Consider the following 23411-nt stretch of genomic DNA (forward strand, 5'->3'; position numbering starts at 1 on the left):
TCTTTTTCAGCTCAAGAGGATAAAGCCTGAAATGTGGGCATAGCCAAGCATACTCATTCCTCAATTGCTAGGAACTTTCGAACTATTCTAGTGGTGGTTAGTATTGTGGCTTTCTTAAGATTTACATAAATATTGCTGTTTAGGCCTAATTCATAACGCAATTGTGTAGTGACTTCGGGGTGATACCTGTTGTCAATTACTATTGTCAGGACAATGTATATCCTGTTCATGTTCCATTGTCTTTTGATTTTCTCTTTTAATTCATCATATTCTGGTGTTTTGCACTTAGTAATTTCTGTAAGTCGTGTGTTTGGCATAGCTATATCTATTATGTAAATTGTTCTTGCTTGCTTATCCTGTAATTTTACATCCAGAGTTATTGTCCTATCCATAATAAAGCATTGGTCATAATATAAATTTGTAGGGCTCTGACTCTAAAACTGGATAAGGCTTGTATTTATAGTAAGGTATGGTGACTTTTGAGTTTATATTTTAAATCAAGACTTTGGTGAATGATTTTTGCCATTTGATTGTGGCTATGTAAGTAATCAGATTGAGTTAAATTGCTGCAGGATCCCATAATGCAATGGATTGTTTCTGGTTTCTCTTGGCATCTTCTGTGTTTATCATCTTGAATTTGGTGGTCTTTTATTGTGTATTTTTGATAATTCTTTGTGTTAATCATCTGGTCCTGCATTGTCACAAGGAACCCCTCTGTTTCTGGGAAGAGATTTGAAGTAAATTTTTGTGAAAGTTTTCCCTTTATCACACTGTAACCTATTTTCTTTGTATGTTGATGTCCTACAGACTTAAATATTTCATATTTGGTTGCATTATTATTATTGCTATTTGTTTTTGTATTGGCACAGTTCATCTTCCTTTGCACGTTGGTTGTTTATCAATTCTTGTTTGTATGTAGTTATTCATTAATTCTATTGCTTTTCATTGTTGTACTGTGAATGCCTGCAAGAAAGCAAATCTATGGGTAGCATATGGTGGTATAAAAGCACTTTGATAATAAATTTATTTTAAACTTTAAGAGCAGTGCATGCTGTCTTCCTACATGGTAGACCCATGCATCAGCTGCATATCTAAACCTCCCTAAAACATTAGGATGATTATCAGACTGTAACCTGGAATAGGTGCTTCATGGTTGGCACAGAATCCATGGATTGAAAGACTTGACTCAATGACTTTAGATCCCCACAAGGCTCAGGATCTTTCAACTCTTCAGGAAATGATTTAGTGTATCGTATCTGTGTGGGATCACTTACATTGAGCTCCCTTCTTGGTCCATTCATCCCTTAAATTGATTTTCCATTGAAACAATATTCACCCTTTTCAACAATTCAGTCCTTCCACTTTCCCTTTCTCTGCAGCCACCTCAAAAGCTGTCACACCAACTTCTTGCTTGCTTCTGTTTTGCATCTAACCTTTCAGCTACATTTAGCCCACCCTCCCCTCTAATTCTCAACCCATTATAAGTTTGAGAAGCACACACAAAATGCTGGTGGAACGCTGCAGGCCAGGCAGCATCTATAGGGAGAAGCACTGTCGACGTTTCGGGCCGAGACCCTTTGTCAGGACTAACTGAAAGGAAAGGTAGTAAGAGATTTGAAAGTAGGAGGGGGAGGGGAAAATGCGAAATGATAGAAGACCGGAGGGTGTGGGGTGGAGCTGAGAGCTGAAAAGGTGATTGGTAAAAGGGATACAGAGCTGGAGAAGGGAAAAGATCATGGGACAGGAGGCCTAGGGAGGCCTGCAACCTGAGTGTGGCTTCATCTTGACAGAGGAGGCCATGGACAGACATATCAGAATGGGAATGGGACGTGGAATTGAAATGTGTGGCTACTGGGAGATCCTGATTTCTCTGGCGGACAGAGCTCAGGTGTCCTCAGGTTGGAGGAACAACACCTTATATACCGGCTGGGTATCCTCCAACCTGATGGCATGAACATTGACTTCTCTAACTTCCGTTAATGCCCCTCCTCCCCCCCCCCCCCATCCCTGATATATTTAGTTTTTTTCCCTCTTTTTTCTTTTTCTCTCTTCCCATCACTCTGCCTGTTTTCCATCTCCCTCTGGTGCTCCCCCCCCCCCTTTCTTTCTCCCTAGGCCTCCCGTCACATGATTTTTTCCCTTCTCCAGCTTTGTATCACTTTTGCAAATCACCTTTTCAGCTCTCAGCTCCACCCCACACCCTCCGGTCTTCTATCATTTCGCATTTTCCCCTCCCCCTCCTACTTTCAAATCTCTTACTACCTTTCCTTTCAGTTAGTCCTGACGAAGGGTCTCGGCCCGAAACGTCGACAGTGCTTCTCCCTATAGATGCTGCCTGGCCTGCAGCGTTCCACCAGCATTTTGTGCATGTTGCTTGGATTTCAAGCATCTGCAGATTTCCTCGTGTAAGTTTGAGGAAGTTTGGATTATACAAGCGTATTGCTCTGGAAGCAGTTTCTTATTTCGACTGTTACCTGAAAGGCCTGCAAGGGTGCAGACGTAATTCAGAAAAAAAAACATACCTGCAAGTCCTGCCTCTAGCCCTCAGTAATAATTTGTCTAAAACATCTGTCTTGTTCAAGTCCTTTCTCCTCTCTCTCCCTAAAATTTAATTAGCAGCAACTCATACAAAATGCTAAAGGAACTCAGCAGTTCAGGCAGCATCTAGGGAAAGGAACAAACAGCCAACGTTTTGGGCTAAGACCCTTCATTAGGGAGCATTTTTTGGTTGGGGGGAGTTACTCAGGATTTGCAGAGCCTCTTGTGTTGAAAATTTTACCAATAAGTTGGGTTGAGGTGAACAAGACCACATATAAATAACTGTGATAGGTAAAAGTTCAGGAGACAAGCAATGGTTGGCTTCAACACCAAATGATCCATTTCCACGTGGAATACATGGTGACATCTCCCTCCTCCTGTTTCAATAGGTTTAAGGTGGATCAGTTTTTCAAGGAAGGGCCATGTGTGTCAGATTTTACCATCACAGCTGTACCTTATGGCCATTTCCCATGATCAAGAAATCAGCCATATATCGGCAGGCTTGAGCCCAGTATGGGGTCAATAGGGTCTATTAAGCCTCTATCACATTTGTGGGAGATGCCTTCAGGTTCTTGGCGTTCAGGAGTGTATCATTTTCTGCCAGTCAGACAATCATGAATGGATCTCAGTGGACATCACAGACTTCAATATGTGATAATACAGGACAATGGATGGTTGAATTCAAATTCCCCGAAACTACTTTAATCGCCAAGCTTGACTGAGCATTGACTACATGCTTATGGCGACTCTCTGGTCTTGTTAAGTAATGGTACACAACTGATGAGTAGCCTGTTGCTCATTCTGCTCTGATAGCTGTGTAATATTCACTGGTATGCAGGTCTGTGTTTATTAACGATATGTCATTGTTATATACCGTATGTGAGGCTATTTATGTGCCAGGCTGCCCAGGGTGACATTATACAGGCCTGACACAGGACTAAACACTGTGGGAAAACTGCAAATGGATGGTTAAATTACTTACACATTCAACTGTGGAGAAGATAATGTGCTAGTCATTGAGCTGAATGCTGTGATATATTGTTAGAACGTAATGTTTTTGTGCAAGCTCCTCTAAAGCCCAACCTTGATGTGGGAGGAGGGTGTCAGTACCACACAAGGATATTCGAGCCTGCACTTTATTCTGCTTGCTCAGATACCCACTGATTTCCATGAACGGTCAGTCACTCTTTGACCTTGTTCCAACTGGCATGATAATCCTCTCAGTTAGCCACTCGGATGTGTCTCAGATGTCTGAGCAACTCTGGTTTTAGGAATGTTTACAATGTGACCCACAAAATAATTTCAATGCTGAGGTGCTGAACATCATTCTGTGCTAAATGACCTGTCTTGCTCCTAAACCGTCGATGAACTTTCACATTTCTGAGTGCTCTAACACGATTATGCTTCATGTCCAATATCTGCAAGATCAATTAGATGTTTGACACGATACACAAGCTTATCGATATGCTACGTACCGAGACTTCATCTGTCGGGAACTGCAGAAGGTCTCGCAGGCTATCACTTTGTATCTGTGTCTTCCTTTGCTCTATTACATTCTCATAATCCAATGGCTCGATAATCTTTGCTTTTTCCTGTGAAGAGGTAAACATTTCAGGTTTAATAAAAGCAACTAAACCAACACTTTACACAAGAGTTTTGTTCTACTCCTGTTATAAAAGCATATCTAAACATCTTTCTACAGGAATAAGGAAGGGTTAATAGACTCAATGGAGGAAGAAAGCTGAAAAATATCTTCAACAATTCATTGAGGAGACAAGTAATGAAGACCCTTATAAGACCATAAGACAAAGGAGCAGAATTAGGCTATTCAGCAGGCAAAGGTATAGCCTGAGTTATAACAGCCTGAAACATTGTCGATCCCTTTGTCTCTACAGATGTTGCTCAACCCACTGAGTTCCTCCAGCAATTTCAGTTCTGTTCAGCATTCTTGTGAATTGTTTATAGACCTACTCGAACTTAACCATATCCTTTCTATTTCTGATAAATAGTTGTATTCGCCATTGGTGTTGTTGTTGCTCACCTTTAATTATAGATGTTTGTTTAGAGGCTGTGACATTGCAAATGACCAGATACTCAGATAAATTGTGGACATTACATAGTCTGTCTTTTGTAATCTGGATGATCACTTTAGTTGGGCAGTCTTTCATGGATTCTGGCATAGTTATTATTCTATAGATTTATTGAGTATGTCCACAAGAAAATGAATCCCAGGGTTGTATGTGATGACATATACATGGTTTGATAATAAATTTACTTTGAACTTTGACAGCTTCCTGGTAGTTTGAAAGCAAAGGAGTTTGATTAAAACCATTATTAATAACACTTTTTTTTTTAAGTAGGTTGTGGCAAACTATCAGTACAAGCAATGAAGAAGCGAGCAAAGGCAAAGTGAATTTGCGGGATGTGCCGTGCTGGTGCGCTGCAAAATCGACGCACTTGGAGTAGGAGCCATGCTGGTTGGAGTGAGCGATTTGGAGGGGAGAAGACAGGACAGAGGAGTTCCGATGCCCATCCAACCAACCCGGGTACAAGGCTGGATTGCTCTAAGCGCCAAGCCAAATTGGAGGGGTCCAGAACAGCTTCTTCAGCAGTGAAATCCAGGTCTGAAGCAAATTGATGGGCAGCATGTTCAAGGCCCAGAGCGATTCGCCGCGGCATCCTAGGTCCTAATGTGAGGAACAATCTGCCGTTTCGAAAATCTAAATGCCAGCCCAGATAGACTGGACAGGCAGGGTGTGCAGAGTCAGGCGAGGTTGGATCGATCTGGACATCGAAACAATTTGGAGATGTCAAGAACGGGTCCTTCAGTGGTGAAATCTAGGCCCTGAGTGATTCACTGGTGGCAGGGCTTGGGTCCTACCACAAGGTTTGAACAATTTAAACGCTGGCCCAGATAGCCTGGGGGCTTCTATTTCTACAATGCTAAGACTGTTAGACTGTCCCCGGCTGCTGTGCTTCATGTCTGTGACTATGCGGTGAGGAGCTCCGCTAATAGGATGAAGTGAATAATGAGGCTTTGGGCCTACTCGGGCTACTCTGGGGATTTGGATCTAAGGGCTGAATTTGGTTCAGAATGCTGTTGTTGTTGCTTGCTTCTATTGTTTAAATGATTTGTTTTGCGTCTTTTTTCTCTTTCTCTGTGGAGGTTTGCCTTATTTTTTAAATTGGGTTCTTTTGCTTTATGACTGCCTGTAAGGAAACACATCTCAAGGTGGCATAAGTTATACATTCTTTGATAATAAATGCACTTTGGAACTTTGAACATTGTCAAAGAATTATACAATATAAAACAGAGTCTTTAGCCCAACTCATCCACATTGCCGCTCCCTGTACCCATTGATGCTTGACTAATCAAGAACCTATTGATGTAGGTTCATGATTAGAGGCTGCTTAGTAGGTTAAGGACCAATGGTATTACAGGAAAGATACTAACATGGGAAAAGCATTGGCTTTTTGGCAGAAGGCAAAGAGCGAGAATAAGGGGAGCCTTACTGCTTAGATGCCAGGGACTAGTGGTGTACCACAGGGGTCTGTGTTGGGACTGATTCTTTTTACATCTACTTGGATGATGGAATTTATGGTTTTGTGGCCAAGTTTGTGGGCGATATGAAGGTAGGTGGAGGGCAGGTAGTTTTGAGGCAGTGGAGAAGCTACAGAAAAACTTAGATTAGGAGAACCGGCAAAAAAGTGCCAGATGGAATAAAGTGATGGGAAGTGTATGGTCATACACTTTGTTTGAAGAAATAAAAAGTAGACTATTTTCTAAATGGGGAGAAAATTCAAAAATCCAAGGTGCAAAGAGGTTTGGGAGTTCTTGTGCAGGATTCCCTAAAGGTTAACTTGCAGGTTGAGTCGGTAGTGAGGAAGGCAAATACAATGTCAGCATTCATTTCAAGAGAACTAGAATACAAGAGCAAGGATGTAATGTTGAAGCCTTATAAAGCACTGGTGTGGCCGCACTTGGAGTTTTGAGAGCAGCTTTGGTCAAGGCGAGCATAGAAAAAAAACATTTAGCTCATCTGGAAACGAAGCCCTATTGTCACCTATATCACTTGATTTTACCTTATATGTGGTGATAGCATTCAACCCTGCCACAAATATCGAGCATCCTTCATTTAGTTAAGTTTAGTCTGGAATTGCCACTTCACCTGTGAGATAGGTTTCTGTAGATTGTACCTGGATCCCTTGTAACTTCCTTGGTTGCAAGAGTTGAACGCCTCTGACCTAGCCTTCAGCAGATTGTGGATCTCATGGTTCATCCAGGACTTCTGGTTGGGGAAGACTGAATGATTTTGTGGGGTCACACCCATCTCTAACTGCTTTTATTGTCTGTGACAACCATGGTGTACTCATACAGATTCACAGAAGAGTCCTTGAACACAGCCTAGTTCAAAGCAATCTGTTAGTTAATCCTCTGCCTCCCATGACCACTTCTTTGTTGTCCTAATCTCTGGAGCCTTGTTCTTTAGCCTCTACCTGCATGAGGGTAGGAGGACTGACAATTGACCAAATTTCCCAAAGCGCGGTCTGGGAATGGAATGGTAGACATACCTCATCTTACTCTAATAGTGGTCTAATACATTGGGACCTCTGGTGCTACAGGTTATAACCTGATGGATATTTCGCAGGGATTTCTTCCAACAAGCCTGACTGAAATAAAATCCCTGACTATTCCCCATACCTGCTACTCACTGTGCATGTCCTTGTGGTTTAACTTCCCAAAATACATCACTTGGTAAATTGGAGAAATGGTTTACTATTCTCACATGTCCTGAAGTAGAGTGAAAAATTGCCTTGTGTACCATCCCATGGTAGTGTAATGGGTGGCATAGGAACGTACGGGTGGGGTGGTAGTGTAATGGATGGCACAGGAGCCTGTGGTGCAGAATGGCAGTGTAATGGATGGCACAGGAATGTATGGGCAGGATGATAGTGTAATGGCTGGCACAGGAGTGTACGGGTGGATTGGTAGTGTAATGGCTGGCACAGGAGCGTACAGGCAGGATGGTAGTGTAATCGATGGCACAGGAACGTACGGGCGGGATGGTAGTGTAGCAGTTAGTACAATATTTTATAATGCCACTGATCAGTGATTGGGGTTCAGTTCCTGTAACTTGCTGTAAGGAGTTTGTACAGTCTCTCAGTTTCCTCTGGGTTTTCTGGTTGCCTCTCACATTCCAAAGATGTAAGGGTTAGGGTAAAGGCTAGCAAGCTGTGGGTATGCTATGTTAGCAGCTAATGAATGAAGGAACTTATGGGCTGCTCTCACGACATGCTTGGCCATTGATGCAAACAATGCATTTTACTATCTGTTTTGAAATTTGGATCTACATGCTACAAATAAAGCTAACCTCTATCCTTACAGATCAACTCACTACAACAGAGAAATGGAGTAGTACCAGATAAAACAATAATAGATTACAGTGTTACGTGTTTGTACAATGTCCTGTGTATGTTACTCAAAATGGCTTCTTTGGTTTGTTAAGAGTAGGAATGCTTCTTTGTCTGATAAGTGTTTCTCTCGCAGTTGTTTAGCTTTAGACTTGCTGATATGGGGATTGTATTCAGTTGTTAACCAATGGGGAATGTTATTTTGTCTTGTGAGGCTGGGAGCTTGGGGGGGTTTTTCGCGGGTTTTCGGGAGAGTCGGGAGGGAGACGCCAAGGAAGGTGGACGTGCGCTGCACTGCTTGGTTGACCACCGGGGGTGGTCCCAGGTGCGAAGACGTGGAGGTCGGAGGAAAGTGACGAGGGGTCGAATGGTTCGATGGTTGAGCTCCAACGATATGCACTATACTGACTGAACTTTGATAAGTTGGCGCCTTTTGCTTTTTCTTTTCTTTCATATGTATTGTATTGCCTAGTACTCTTAGTTTTAGTAAACTCTTTAAAGTGTATTTCATAACCGTATCTGGTGCGAATTTGATACTGTGTGCGGGCGCGAGGCATAAACTTGATTCTCACAGCACCTGCATGTACGGGAGGTGGGGTTGGTGTGTGGCTGGATCTCCTTTTCCCCTAGACATATACCAGCCTGTTGGGTAAAGTGTTACATGTTGCAGCACAGAACAAGTTCAGTGCAGATAGACTGCAAGTTGCAAGGTCACAATGGGGTATATTGTGAGGTCAAGACTGCATCTTATACTGAGTCATAACAGTGAGATAGAAGTTGCCCTTGAGCCTGGTGGTGTGTGCTTACAGGCATTTGTATCTTCTGCCCAATGGAAAGGAGAAGAAAGAATGTCTAGTGCAGGTGGGGTCTTTCTTTATGTTGACTGCTTTACCAGGAAACGTGCACAAATCCCATTGACGGGAGCTGGGTTCTGTGATGTGCTGAGATGTGATCACAACTCTTTGCCATTTATTGCAGCCGAGTAGTTGCCATGCCAAGCCAGGGTCTATCCAAATACAATGCTCTCTACGGTGCAGCAAGAAAAACTGATACATCTCAAAAGGAACATACTAAATTTATTTATCCTCCTGAGGAAGTAGATATGCTGGTGACCTTACGTTCCTGTGTTGTCAACGTGGTCAGACCAGGACAGGCCACTGGTGATGTTCATTGCTCGGAACCTGAATCTCTAAATGCTCTCGATCTCAGCACCATTGATGTAAACAGGAGCTTGTGCACTGTCCCTCCTTCCCAAAGTCAATGACAAGCTTGTTGGTTTTGCTGTTGTCATGTCACCATGTCACTGGGCTCTCTCTCACCTTCCTGTATGCCAATTCATCATAATTTGAGATCTTGAGAGTTCCCATTCCACGAGTGGTCAGTGAACATTTTTGACACACTGAAAGTGACACAGTTTGTAAATCACTTGTGCATCCGGCAGTTGGTTAGTTCAGGTGTTGTTCTCTTGGGGTCCAATGCTGACAGAGTTGCATTAACTAAAGTTGCTGAGAAATATTGCACGAGACAGGTATCTGGAGTTGGATAAATGATCAGTCCCATCCTTGCTGAACTATGATCAAACCAGAGGGGCAGAATTCTTTATTCCTCGCCTGCTCTTGTATGGTCAATAGTTTAATGCTTGGTGACTCTTCCATTCGCAGAGGATGGCAGACCTTTAACAAAGGTTCTCAGCAGGTGCAATGAACCAGCAGCATTAGACCAGTACCTAGATGCTCTGTGTCAACTCGACTATTTAATATAATTATGGCAAATTTGACTGTCATCTCAACTCTGCATTCCTGTTTACCCATTGCAACATTTCACTCCCTTGCTCATCACTAGATTTCTCCTACTACCTTGAAAATATACAAAGACTTTTCTTCCAGGTCTATACAGTCTCCTACATTCGTTTTGATGACTTAACTTTCTGCGCTTTTTTTTCCTCCCTTAAATGAACTAGGAATTTATTCTCCCATGAGATAGTTGAGATATTTGGGGCATGCACCAAGCGACAGCAATTTAGGATGGTTCAAGACAGGAAGAACATTTTCTGTTCCTTAGAACATTATCCATACACCCCAGGCAAAGGCCCTTCGACCCCAATATTACACCGAACTAATTAAACTAGTAATTAACTGTGCTATAGTGGGAACAAGAGTAACAATATTTCATGGGGAAAAAAAACAAAGGGCAAAATTCCAATGGCACAGATCTTGGACAGAGAGAGAGCATTGAATGGACGTTATAGCAGCTCGATGTACAGATGCAAATTTATGCTGAAAGCTGAAATGAAGAAAATGCAAGACAGACTCATGTAAACTGAAGGATGTAATTTTACAATGAAAACAAGGATTGAAAGATCAGGGGATTTACTCAAATAAGTCTTTGAAAGTAGTTGAATAAACTGAGAAGGCTGTTTAGAAAAGCAAAATCTTCAGTCCCAAAGCAGTTAGTATTGCTTCATAAAAGTATCTGCAAGTTTGCTCCTTCGCCCTGCAATGCAGGGGTTGTCTCAAGAGCTCTAGTTTCCTCCCACATCCAGCAAAGGTGGACAGATTAGTTTGTCTCTGTAAACTACACCTTTTGTAGGTGACTGACAGGAGAATGAGCAGGATGATGGAGGGACTAGAGAATTGATGGGCATGGGTGGAAGAGCAAAACTGATGGGAAGGCTCTGAAAGCCAGTACAGACTCGATGGACCATATATCATCCCATGTCATAAATAAATAGATAGATACACGCACACACACACTGTATACACATACACACATTTTATATTTATATACAGTGAGTGGTTAAAAAGGTTCAAAACTTTCAAAAATGATAACATAAAAATACTGGATGGGAAAAAGTAAAGAAGTTGGACTTGTTGGGGAAGCTCTTTTAAAGAACTAATCTGGGCATAATGGAGCACTTGGCCTCCTCCTTCACTCTATGGTCCTCTGACTACAACATTGACTAAACGCTTCATGTTATTAATTGTTTGTGAAGCCCGGATATCCTGTCAGAAGATAGAGAAATATGTTATGGTCAGGACTCCAGTTTATACTATTCTTCTCAAAAGCTGAAGTGAAACTGTGACACTGTGCACCATTGGGCTGATAAAACAAATGAGGGAAAAAATTCCAATAAAAATACAACAAAGATCTGGAAATGTTCCCCTTGTCTCACGTTGCCGTTTGATTCACAAAATGGACTCCTGGAGATACAGGATGGAAGTTAAACAGTGTTACTTCTCATCACACACCCGGGGTCGGGGGAGGTGGCTGCAAGCTGCTCCACTGCACCCTCTGTTGCATGGCAGGGACAGCGCTAGGTGAGCAATTGATCCTCAGAAGGTAGGAAAAGAACACTTCCCAATGAAGGAGATTAAGCATCACACTACACACCGAGGGTCAGATAGATAGCCCAGAGTAAATTTTTGCTTTCTGTCTGGGAGCTACCCAAATGAGATGGCTCACAAGTATTTTCTTTGCAAGCTGTCAATAATTTTCTGATCAGCTCAATAATTTCATGAAACTAAATGTTGTTGATTTGACTGAACTATTTTTTGTCCAAAGCCTACTTTTAGTTTGCATCAATACAGGAAGTAAACAGTCAAATATATTGCAACAGTCTATTCAACTTTCACTTCCAACATTATAAGCACCTTGTGTTGTACCTTAACCTTTGAAGCTCGACTAAGAAAATACACCATCCGTGGAAGCCCAGGAAGGCGAGATCAACTAATTGGTTTAGTCCACTCTTTTGCCTTGCCTTTCTCTTTTTAAAAGGTGCATCCATAAAACAAAAAATTTGCAAGAACCTCATAGCTAAGTAATTTGCTTGATTGCTGGGGAAATTATCACATAAATGATAATTCAGTAAAGAGGAAGCTGTGTCCAAAAGGAACTTTGAGGCAATGATGCAAAGATGTTAGCACAGCACTTTGGGCAGGATACAAGAGCCCACATTTACACAATGCTTATACGATGGTAAACAGACACTGAGTCAAAACTAATGACCAGAGGTTTGCCTTCACTAGGTACCTGCTCAATATCCTCTGTTTCCTGCTGCTCAGTCTATATTACACCTGCTTTATTACTTGAGTCCAGGAGGTTCAATTTTATTAAATCTCTTCTGAGGGTTTTCAGCCTGTGCCCTTTGGAGCTCCACAAAATCAAACCATAGACCTTCCCTGGCAACTATTTCAAAAATCAGAAGACAATACTCTAATCTTTTGTAAAGATGAGTAATTTCTGGGTGAATGATATTAGATTGACCTGGTTTCCAACATCTCGAACAAAAGAAAATCTGCAGATGCTAGAAATCCAAGCAACACACACAAAATGCTAAGGGAGCTCAGCAGGCCAGGCAGTACCTATGGAAAAGAGTATAGATGAGATCCTTCATCAAGACCATCTCAGCTCGGAACGTACGCTGTATCTTTTCCATAGATGCTGCCTGGCCTGTTAAGTTCCTCCAGCATTTTGAGTATGTTACTTCTAATACCTCCTTTCCATCAGCCACCTGCATTTCTTCTGATGTTAAGGAAAGTTTGAAAGGTATTTCAAGGAAAGAAAGTAGATTCCAACTGCATTCCATGAAGTCCTTGATTGAAACCGGCTCTCTCCAAGGTTTAATGTTCTTTATTGACCAAAGACATACCAGTTAGTAAGTCGATTGGGTATTGTATATTGTCCTGTGATTAGGCTGGGATTAAATAGGTGGGTTGCTGGGCGGTGAAGCTCATTGGGCCGGAGGGGCCTGTTTCTCGCTGTATTTCTAAATAAAATGCTGCACAAAACCTTTGGCATTCTTGGCCCAACAGGAGGCTTGGTCACTGAGTAGATTCACAGATAATTAGAAATTTGGAGAATTGAGGGCAATAGGGTTAATGCAAGAAAGTTTGTTGAGATCCAAGATTATTCACAATTTTTGTTAAATGGCAGAGCAGGCAGGATGGGCTGAACAGCCTCCTCCTGCTTCCACTTCCTCTCTTTACAATTTCCACAATAGCAGTGTGGAGTGGGCTCAGAGTGAGGGAGCAGCACATACCCTGGCACATGCCAAGGCACAGCAGAATGGCCTACCATATTCATGGCACATTTCCATTGCATCACCTTGTATTATAAGAAAATCTAGCCAGTGCTTTAGGATGGGTTTAGTGTTTCCAGTGGTAGTGAAGTCAGGCAACAGGAATCTATGGAAACATATGTCGGGAGTATATACAAGCAATTGGGCCCCCTGTCCTTTTGTGTATGAACTATCAGTAAGTTGCAGGCATTCAAGCTCGAGATGCGACAATAAAAATCATGATTTTTTGTTTAAAAATGTGAACAAACCATTCTGTCAATCACGTGTAAACCCTTCCCTGACAGATTGTACGGAGCCCTGAGATTTAATTGAGGACAATGTGAAGTTGAAAACTGAGGGAGAGTCAGTGACCCTGGGTATTGAGGTCATGGGTTGGTGATCTGGGCACTGAAGGACGCTCAATGACCTTGGTGACTGAGGGCAAGGAATAGGGCCCTTGGGCACCAAGGGTGGGTCAACAGCGCAGGAACTGTGAGGGTTTGTGATCCTGGGTGCTTTTGGTAGGAGACTGTGATCCCAAGTACTGAGAGTAATGGTTAGTAGCTGAAGCACCAAAGGCAGGGGTCAATAACCATATAACAATTACAGCACGGAAGGCCATCTTGGCCCTTCTAGTCCATGCCGAATGCTTACTCTCACCTAGTCCCACTGACACGCACTCAGCCCATAACCCTCCATTCTTTCCTATCCATATACCTATCCATTTTTTTTCTTAAATGACAATATCAAACCTACCTCTACCACTTCTACAGGAAGCTCGTTCGACACAGCTACCACTCTGAGTAAAGAAATTACCCCTCGTGTTACCCCTAAACTTTTGCCCCCTAACTCACAACTCATGTCCTCTCATGTTTGAATCTCCCCTACTCTCAATGGAAAAAGCCTATCCACGTCAACTCTATCTATCCCCCTCATAATTTTAAATATCTCTATGAAGTCCTCCCTCAACCTTCTATGCTCCAAAGAATAAAGACCTAACTTGTTCAATCTTTCTCTGTAACTTAGGTGCTGAAACCCAGGTAACATTCTAGTAAATCTCCTCTGTACTTTCTATTTTGTTGACATCTTTCCTGTAATTCGGTGACCAGAACTGTACATAATATTCCAAATTTGGCCTCACCAATGCCTTGTACAATTTTAATATTACATCCCAACTCCTATACTCAATGCTCTGATTTATAAAGGCCAGCATACCAAAAGCTTTCTTCACCACCCTATCCACATGAGATTCCACCTTCAGGGAACTATGCACCATTATTCCTAGATCACTCTGTTCTACACAACACTTGGGGTATGTCTCTAATTAATATAACTGCATGGTATAATGGATACTGGTTGGTAGGGTTTAAGTTACTAAACAGGTAACCTACATTCTGCAGCATTAATACTGACACATGTTCAACCAAGGTAGTTGGGAGTTTTTAAAAAGACAAATAATTAAATAAATCTGGAATTAAGAAGAAGGCCTCATCTCTTAAAGAAATTGTGGTAAAACTACTGGATTGTTGTGAAAACCCATCTGGCTCCTGCATGTCACCCTTAATAAACTAAGCCTACATGCGACTGAATGCCCCTGACAGAATGGACTCATTACTGACTTCGTAGTTGAAGGGTCTCCTCTTCCAAAAAAAAACACACACACACACTCTCTCTCTTACTTAAGATAGAGGTGAGTGGGCCAAGCCAAAATCTGCAGAGACTGCAGACATATCTCCATGTATCACTGACTCGGTACCTTACGCCTTTTTCAGCAAGATGCCATGCTTTAAATGGCTTCCCCAAAAGAAGGGCAAAGCTTAATGTTAGCATCACACAGTAATGATAAACCCTGGAGATCTTTATTAACTAAATCTTCTTAAAATGAGGAATATTGGCAGGACATGATTGAAATTGACAGCAGCAAGTGGGCAAAAGGGTTAGCATACTTTAGTGCACCTAGAACTACAACAGCATCAAGATAATAATGGTCAAGAGGCCATTAAGTATTCCATTTTCTATTTTTTGCAGATGTTGCATCTGTAATTCCCTCAGTACTGCATTGACATGATTAACAATTCATCCAACGGCAAAGTAAAACAAGTTGCATTGATTTATTACATACACTGCTAACTGAGGGGCTCACAATTTTAAAAACATGTCAAAAAGCAAAATCTGAAATAAAAACAGAGGATTCTCAGTAGTTCAGGTAGCATCTGATGAGAAAGATAGTTACCACAAACACGATGCTGGAAATCCATGCAACACACACTAACTGTGGGAGGAACTCAGCAGGTCAGGCAGTATCTATGGAAAGCAGCAAACATTTCGGGCTGAGACGCTTCATCAGGGCTCGGAGGTTACGATTTCTTTTCAAGGATCAATCAATGTGCAGAATGGACAGTGAAGAATGTTGCCTCAGGTTACAACAACCAGCTGGGGAAATTGGGCAAGAACATGGCTGATGGAATTTAACTTGGTTAAGTGAAAAATTATGCATTTTGGGAAGTTAAACCAGGCTAGGACATATACGGAGAAAGCAGGGCCCAAGGGAATGTTATTAATCTTAGAATACAAGTACATATTTTCCTTAAAGTGGAAACACAAGTAGACAGAGTGGTTATGTTTGCCTTTATCAGCTGAGGCACTGAGTACAAGAGTTAGGATGTTGTGCTACAAATGTCATCTCCGAAGCTTCTTTCTTGTAGCTATCCAGATACTCAACAAACTCACTAAGATTTAATACCCTAACTGTTCTTGCACAACTTCTGTTAAGCTTTTTTTCCTGCTCTGTTCAGCTGGTTGATAATTAATGAGTCTGTCCAACACACATAAAGTGCTGAAGCATCTATGAAAAAAAGTACAGTTGACATTTTGGGCCGAAACCCTTCGGCAGGACTGGAGAAAAAAAGCTGAGGAGTAGATCTGAAAGTTGGGGAAGGGGGAGGAGGGGAGAGAGAAACACCAAGCGATAGGTGAAACGAAGGGGGAGGGATGAAACAAAGAGGTGGGAAGTTGATTGATGAAAGAGATAGAAGGCCCTGGAAGAAAGAAAATACGGGGGTGGGGAGGAACACCAGAGGAAGGGAATGGGTGGGTAAGGAGATAACATGAGAAAGGAACAAGGGAATGGGAAATGGTGAAGGGGAGGGAGGCATTACTGTAAGAATGAGAAATTGATGTTCATGCCATCAGGATGGAAGCTACCCAAACGGAATACAAGATGTTGTTCCTCCAGGTTGAGTGTGGCCTCATCATGACAGTGGAGGAGGCCATGGATTAAGAATTCAGAATAGGAAGAGGAATTAAAATGGATGGTCACTGGGAGATCCTGTTTGTTCTGGCAGATGGACCATAGTTGCTAGGCAACGCAGTCTCCTAATCTACGCCGGATCTCACTGATAAACGGGAGGCCACACCGTGAGCACTGAACACAGTATATGACCCCAAAAGACTTATAGGTGAAGTGTTGCCTCACCTGGAAGGACTGTTTGGGGCCCTGAATGGTAGTGAGGATGGAGGTATAGGGACAGGTGTACCACTTGTTCTGCTTGCAAGGCTAAGTATCAGAAGGAAAGTCAGTGGGAAGGGACGAATGGACAAGGGAGTCACATAGGGAGCGATCTCTGCGGAAAGCAGAAAAATTGAGAGAGGGTAGAGAATTGTTTGGTGGTGGGATCCAGTTTGAGGTGATGGAAGTTTTGGAGAATTATGTGCTGGACACAGAGACTGGTGGGGTGGTAGGTGAGGACAAGATGAACCCTATCCCTGGTAGGGTGGCGGGAGGATGGGGTAAGAGCAGATGTGTGTGAAATGGAAGGGATGTGATTGAGGGCAGCATTGATGGTGGAGGAAGGGAAGTCCCTTTCTTTGAAAAAGGAGGACATCTCCTTCGTTCTAGAATAAAAAGCTTCATCCTGAGAGCAGATGCAGTGGAGACAGGGCAATTGAGAGAAGGGGATGGCGTTTTTACAAGCGGCAGGATGGGATGAGGTATTGTCCAGGTAGCTGAGAGAGTCCGTTGGTTTATAATAGATGTCTCTTGAGATAATCTGTTCATATGCTCACATTTATTTAAATTTAATTATTAATGTTTGTGTTAATTGTTGATTGCTCATAGCTGTGTGCACTATTGCCTTATGAATTCTTGGTTGCTAATCAAAGTTCAAAGTACATAGATGTCACCATATACAACCCAATGATTCATTTTCCCCTGGGTGTACTACATAAATCTTAATAGTGGAGAGCATTCTAACAGGCTGCATCACCGTCTGGTGTGGCGAGGTGGGGGTGGGGGGGGGGGGGGGGGCTACTGCACAGGACCGAAAGAAGCTGCAGAATGTTGTAAATCTAGTCAGCTCCATCTTGGGTACTAGTCTACAAAATACCCAGAACATCTTCAAGGACGGTGTCTCAGAAAGGCAGCGTCCATTATTAAGGACCTCCAGCACCCCGGGCATGCCCTTTTCTCACTGTTACCAGCAGGTAGGAGGTACAGAAGCCTGAAGGCACAGACTCAGCGATTCAGGAACAGCTTCTTCCCTTCTGTCATCCGATTTCTAAATGGACATTGAACCCTTGAACACTACCTCACTTTTTAAAAATACAATTATTTCTGGTTTTTGCACAATTTCAACCTACTCAATATACGTATACTGTAAATTTATTTATTTATTATTATTTTTCTTCTTCTATATTATGTATTGCATTGAGTTGCTGCTGCTAAGTAAACAAATTTCACAACACATGCCGGTAATATTAAACCAGATTCTGAATTCTGAGAATCAGTCAAAGACCACCCAACGAGGGTCTTCAACCAGAGTACAGAAGACAAATTATGCAAATAGAAAAGTAATAAAAATAATAATTAAGCAGTAAGTATTGAGGACATGAAGTGAAGAGTCCTTGAAAGTGACTGCATTGGTTGTGGTAATATTTCAAAGTGAAGTGAATTTATCCCCCTTGGTTTGAGCCTGATGGCTGAGGGGTAATAACTGCTCCTGAACCTAGTGGTGTGAGACTTGAGTCTCTTGTACCTTCTTTCTGATGGTAACAGTGAGAAGAGAGCTTGTCCTGGATGGTAAAAACTCCTAATGATGGATGCTGCTTTTTTGATATTGTGTTTTCTGTTGTGGTATTGTCCTGTATTTAATGCTTGGCACCGAACCACAATCAATTCTGGTATGTTTCACATACTGGAAAGAAAGCAATTCTAATTCTAATAAGGGAGCTGAGGGTCCAGTAGATTGAATAACAACTTGACAGAACATCTCCTTAGCCCATAAGTATGGACTCTAGATTCCTGGTACCTCTCATTTTAAAGCCTCTTTTCATTCTGATGTCTTTGCTTAATCCCCTTCCACCATCCCAACACAATCCAATAAGGTACAGCATCACATCTGGCTGTGTACAAGACAGCCTCCAGAGCTCAAATAAAATTCAACAATCTCAGATCAGCCAGTTCCAATGCAAAGCTACCAACGTGCAATGTTATGTTAACCTGTTCTCTTTTCCTGGATGGAGTTTGACCTACTAGGTACTTACAGTACTCTCATATTTCGGAGCATCTCCTGCAAATCACCACTCCAGCATTGTTTCATTTATCTCTCCTTGCCTACATGCATCTCCTTCCATTTGCACCTCCACCAGACAGATCAGCTGCTTCCCTACCCTCTCTCATCCAGCACCAGCACTATTCCATCTCTGCTGTTTCAGTTTTAAATGGAATGTACATCATAAATGTGCAAAAGGAAGCCAAAATGAAGAGTGTGATAGCTTATAGATTCAATGCAGAATGTGGCTAGATTAATCAATGGGCCAGTGCTGTTCACCATTACATACTATTGAGGGAAGACACTCTAGAAATACTCCTGGGTTTTTAAGAATGGATGCTCCCTTCTTGAAATTTTAAGAGATGTTTCAACTGAATTCAAATCCCCACACTGTTTAAGTTGTGCCCTCTGGAAATTTTGGTCCATACAAGTTCCTTCAGCATTTCCCATCATGTTAAGGATTGCTGAGATAAGTGATTGAAGGGGAAGTGGAAGACAGGGTGTGGACAAAGGGCAGACTCATACAGGAAAAACATAACATCTTGTTCTGCAGGATGTGGTGCTGGTTTCTACTATAGTGCAATTTTCCCTTTTCTAACATTAACTATGAGCCCCATTCCTACCTCACCTGGCTGTCTTGCATAGCCTCCTCAACTTGTTCACCTTCCATCACCTGTTTATACCTTTACCAGCTCTCTAATGTGGCTCAGGTAACCCATATTATTGTATACAAGCTTGTTTAAATTGTATCCTTTAACAGCCAAACACACAATAAATTAATGATAAGAGATAGATGCCTCGAGGCCAGTTGACAACACTGCTTTGTTGGAACCCAAAAACAACACCAATTTAAGAGAAGAAGCCAAGAGAAAAGCTGGTGCTTTTATTAAATTTCTCACCATTAGGAAGGACCAACATTTGATTTATCAAAAACAATTCACATACACCAACATCAAAACCAGATGTTCCACTGTCAGGAAGCAGGGTGCAATGCTGAGAAGCTCAGTTCCTTAGATCCATTGATCTTTGGCAGAAAATTGTGAGGTACTGGGGTCTCAGAGTAGTTTTACTTAATCTCCAGATTCACAACTCAACAATGTAAAATGCACGATGTGAGGAACAGCAAGTCAGTGTCTCATGTTAATCCACTTTGAAGACACACTCACATATCGTCTTCTCAGCCAGATCAATGCAAACACAAAGGTCCCATTGCAAAATGACTTAATAACATCCTGCCCTGAAGACAAGGTTAAATTCCTCACACTAAATGTCAACCCCAAGGCACATTGGGAGACTCACAAGGGATTCTGCCTATTTGAAACAGACATTTCATTATTAATCACAATAAATAGCTAAATTTAGACTTGCAGTGTCTTGAAAACATATTCAACCCCACAACTATTTTCATATTTCACTGTCTCATTTTCTAAAGTTAACTTTCCTCAGGTGCAATATACCATTACCTAACCAATTTGTTAATGTAGAAAATTTGAGGATCACCTGAATAAGTACCCCTGCTCTCTGTCAGGTCCAACAGTATGGTAGATTTTCAGTGACCCAAAGCACACTGCCAAAGCAATCATGTACTGGCTTCAAATGAAGAAAATTGATCTCCTTGAGTGGTAGGCTAAGTTGAGGAACTAAAACATATTCACAGTTCACTGCTGACGCAAGACCATGATTAATCAACCTACACAATAAATTGTAAAACCTGTCATGAAATGCAAATTGCTCATGGCAGAAGTGGCTAATGCAAGGAGACATAATTTTAAGGTAAGATAAGTTTGGGAGCATGTCAGAAGTATGTTATTTTTTATAGCTAATGGCTGAAGTGGCTAATGAAAGGAGATATAATTTTATGGTGATAAGCGGGGGCATATCAAAGATATGTTGTTGTTGACTTTTTTTAAAAAAAAAGTGGTGGGTGCATGGAACGTTCTGCCAGGGGTGGTGGTAGAGAGTTTCTTAAGAACATTTAAGAAACTCTTAGATAGGAACATAGATGATAGAAGAATGGAGGGATCTGTAGAAGGGAACAGTGAGACTTAACTAAAAATAAATTAAAAAGTCAGCACAACATCATGGGCCAAAGGGCTGTACTGTGCTGTAATTTTCTATGTTCTTAGTGTAATGTTCTATGTCCTTTGTTCTATATAAAAGTTGTCACAGCAGAGGATCTATTTGTTAAAAATAGTGAATCTGTGGTAACGTTGCTGCACTGATTCAGATACCCAGAAAATCCATTCAAACCCCAACATTGGCAAAGAGAAATTCAATTCCGTTTTAAGTTTGAGAATGAAAACCCCGGTAGAATTATTCTTGACTGAATTGATTACCAGTATCCAGAGGGGAAACAGAGGCTGCAGAGAGAACCAGTTGGGAAGAGAACACTGAGGGTATGGGTTACTTGAAAATGGAAAATTCATCATCTACTTGGGTAGCTTATAACATAATGGTCTGAACATTGCATTTTCTAATTACGGGCAATCAATACTGGCAGTTGTCCATCTTTCCTCTCAGTACTAATATAGGATCCTGACCCAAAACATTGATTTAAAACATTTTGCCTCCATGGATGCTGCCTGACCCAGTTAATGACTCTTTATTTTTCTTCAGGAAAACCACACTGTTTGCTCAGTCCAGTCAGGAGAAAAACATAGAGGAAGATATAAAACCATGCACTTGTATTGTTCATTGCACTTCACAACTCTCAGGGATGTCCCCAAATTTTTATAATTCACTAATTTTTATAGGTGCACCATAGAAGGATTCTTCTAGGGTGCATCACAACCTGGTATGAAAGTTGTCCTGTCCAAGACCGGAAGAAGCTGCAGAAGATCGTGAACCTAGCCCAACACATCACACAAACCAATCTTCCATCCTTGGACTCACTTTACACCACACGCTGTCGGAGCAGTGCTGCCAGGATAATCAAGGACACGACCCACCCAGCCAACACACTTTTTGTCCCACTTCCCTCCAGGAGAAAGTTCAGGAGCATGAAGATACGTACGGCCAGATTTGGGAACAGCTTCTTTCCAACTGTGATAAGACTGCTGAACAGGTCCTGACCCAGATCTGGGCCATACCTTCCAAATATCTGGACCTGACTTGCACTGCTGTACTTTCCCTTTTCTATTTTCTAATTATGATTTATAATTTAAATTTTTATTATATTTACTTCGATTTGTATTTCAGGGAGCGCGAAGCGCAGAAACAAATATCACTGTGATGATTGTACGCTCTAGTATCAATTGTTTGGTGACAATAAAGTATTTGTATTTCTAGTACGGTCCTTGGGGAGTTTGTTAATGTTACAATGTAGGCACCAGGTAAACTAAGTTGTATGTAGCAAACTGCATTGAATAACAGGTTGTTAGATCTCCCAAATCAAACGGTTAACTGCAAGCTACTCAGACTGCTGTAGTGCAGCTCACAGTCAGTACTACAGCATAACCTGGGATGGGCAACAACGCCACCCTTCCAGTGTCAGCTGCATCTTGAGAATTAAATGGGAGTGAGTATTACTTTAATTTCAAATTGTTGAGGTCATCCGGTGGTGAAGACCACTCTATCTGCCCAGGTTTCTATTAATCATCATCACAGCAAACACGCCAACTCATCAGTTCCTACATCTGGTCTTTAAAGCAGTGGTCATCATAGTTAAAAGGCAGTTTGGGCAGTCATTTAAAACAAATGCTCACTCAGGGCGTAAACCTCTAGAATTCTCTACCCCAGAAGGTTGTGGAGGCTAGATCATTGAACGTGTTAAGGTGGAAGTAGAATCTTTTTAAAATAAAGTTTCAAGAAGTTTCATTTTACTGCTAAAGTATGCATGTATAATACAACTTTGCTATTTGTCTACTCCAGATAGCCATTAAATACAGAGCATAGGTGCCGATGACACAAAAGACAACAACTTCCCCCCCCCCCCCCCATCTCCATAGGCACGGAAAAGAAAAGAAACAGAATTCGCAGACCCCAAACAAACCCCCTCACCTGCAGCAAAAATCAGCCACAATAAGCATCACCGACAATCTGTCTGTTGTCCTGCTCAGTATGGCAGCTGCTCTGCCCAGGGCCACAAGAAGTTTCTGAGAGATGTGGACACAACTCAGTCCATCACAAAAACTAGACTCCCCTCCAGTCGACACCTCATTACCTCAGAAAAACAGCCAAAAGACACCTCCCATTCTAAATATTTTCTTTTCTCTCCACGTACATTAAGCAGAAGATATAAAAGCTTGAAAACAGACACCAGTAGGCTCAAGGCCAGCTTTTATCCCCATTGTTAATAAACTATTAAACAGATCTCTTGTACGATAAAGATGAACTTAACCGCACAATCTACCCACGTCTACCTGAACTGTAATTCCTCTGCAGGTGTAAGTCATAATCTGCATTTTGTTATTTTTCTCCAGTACTAACTCAATAGACATACAGTATGTTTGAAATCAGCTACAAAGATCACTTGTCAGACCAGTTTTCCATTCTATCTCAGTACATATGAAAATAATAAAACAATTCCTATCTTTTGGTTACCCAGGACAGAATAATTTGCTTTCCATGGGAACATAATGTATACAAATTACTTGTCACATCTTCTGCATTAGAACACTTCAAACTATTACTCCATAAGCTGTGGAGCACTATTGGGAACTCATTCATGATCACTGAAAGTCTTGAATGACTACCGTCCAGTGGCCCTAACCTCACACATTGTGAAGAGCCTAGAGAGGCTGCTCCTGGCTCATTTCCAACCCCTGGTTAGAGCAGCCCTCAATCCCACTAGGAGCACATTGGAGTCGACAATGCTGTCATCTACCTGCTGAACAGAGCCTATCCCATTTAGATGA

General features: G+C 41.8%; 1 protein-coding gene across 2 annotated transcripts in view; it reads right to left on the minus strand.

Moving 5' to 3' along the window:
• LOC140734500 (dedicator of cytokinesis protein 11-like) overlaps window positions 1-23411 on the minus strand; it is a 290063-nt gene that overhangs the window by 248847 nt on the left and 17805 nt on the right. For both annotated transcript variants that reach the window (XM_073058546.1, XM_073058547.1), the window contains exon 2: window positions 4014-4130. In XM_073058546.1, coding sequence (XP_072914647.1) covers window positions 4014-4130 — 117 coding nt within the window. The remainder of the gene's footprint in view (window positions 1-4013; window positions 4131-23411) is intronic.

This window comes from Hemitrygon akajei, chromosome 10 (assembly GCF_048418815.1).
Source record: "Hemitrygon akajei chromosome 10, sHemAka1.3, whole genome shotgun sequence".
In the NCBI taxonomy this organism is placed as follows: Eukaryota; Metazoa; Chordata; class Chondrichthyes; order Myliobatiformes; family Dasyatidae; genus Hemitrygon; species Hemitrygon akajei.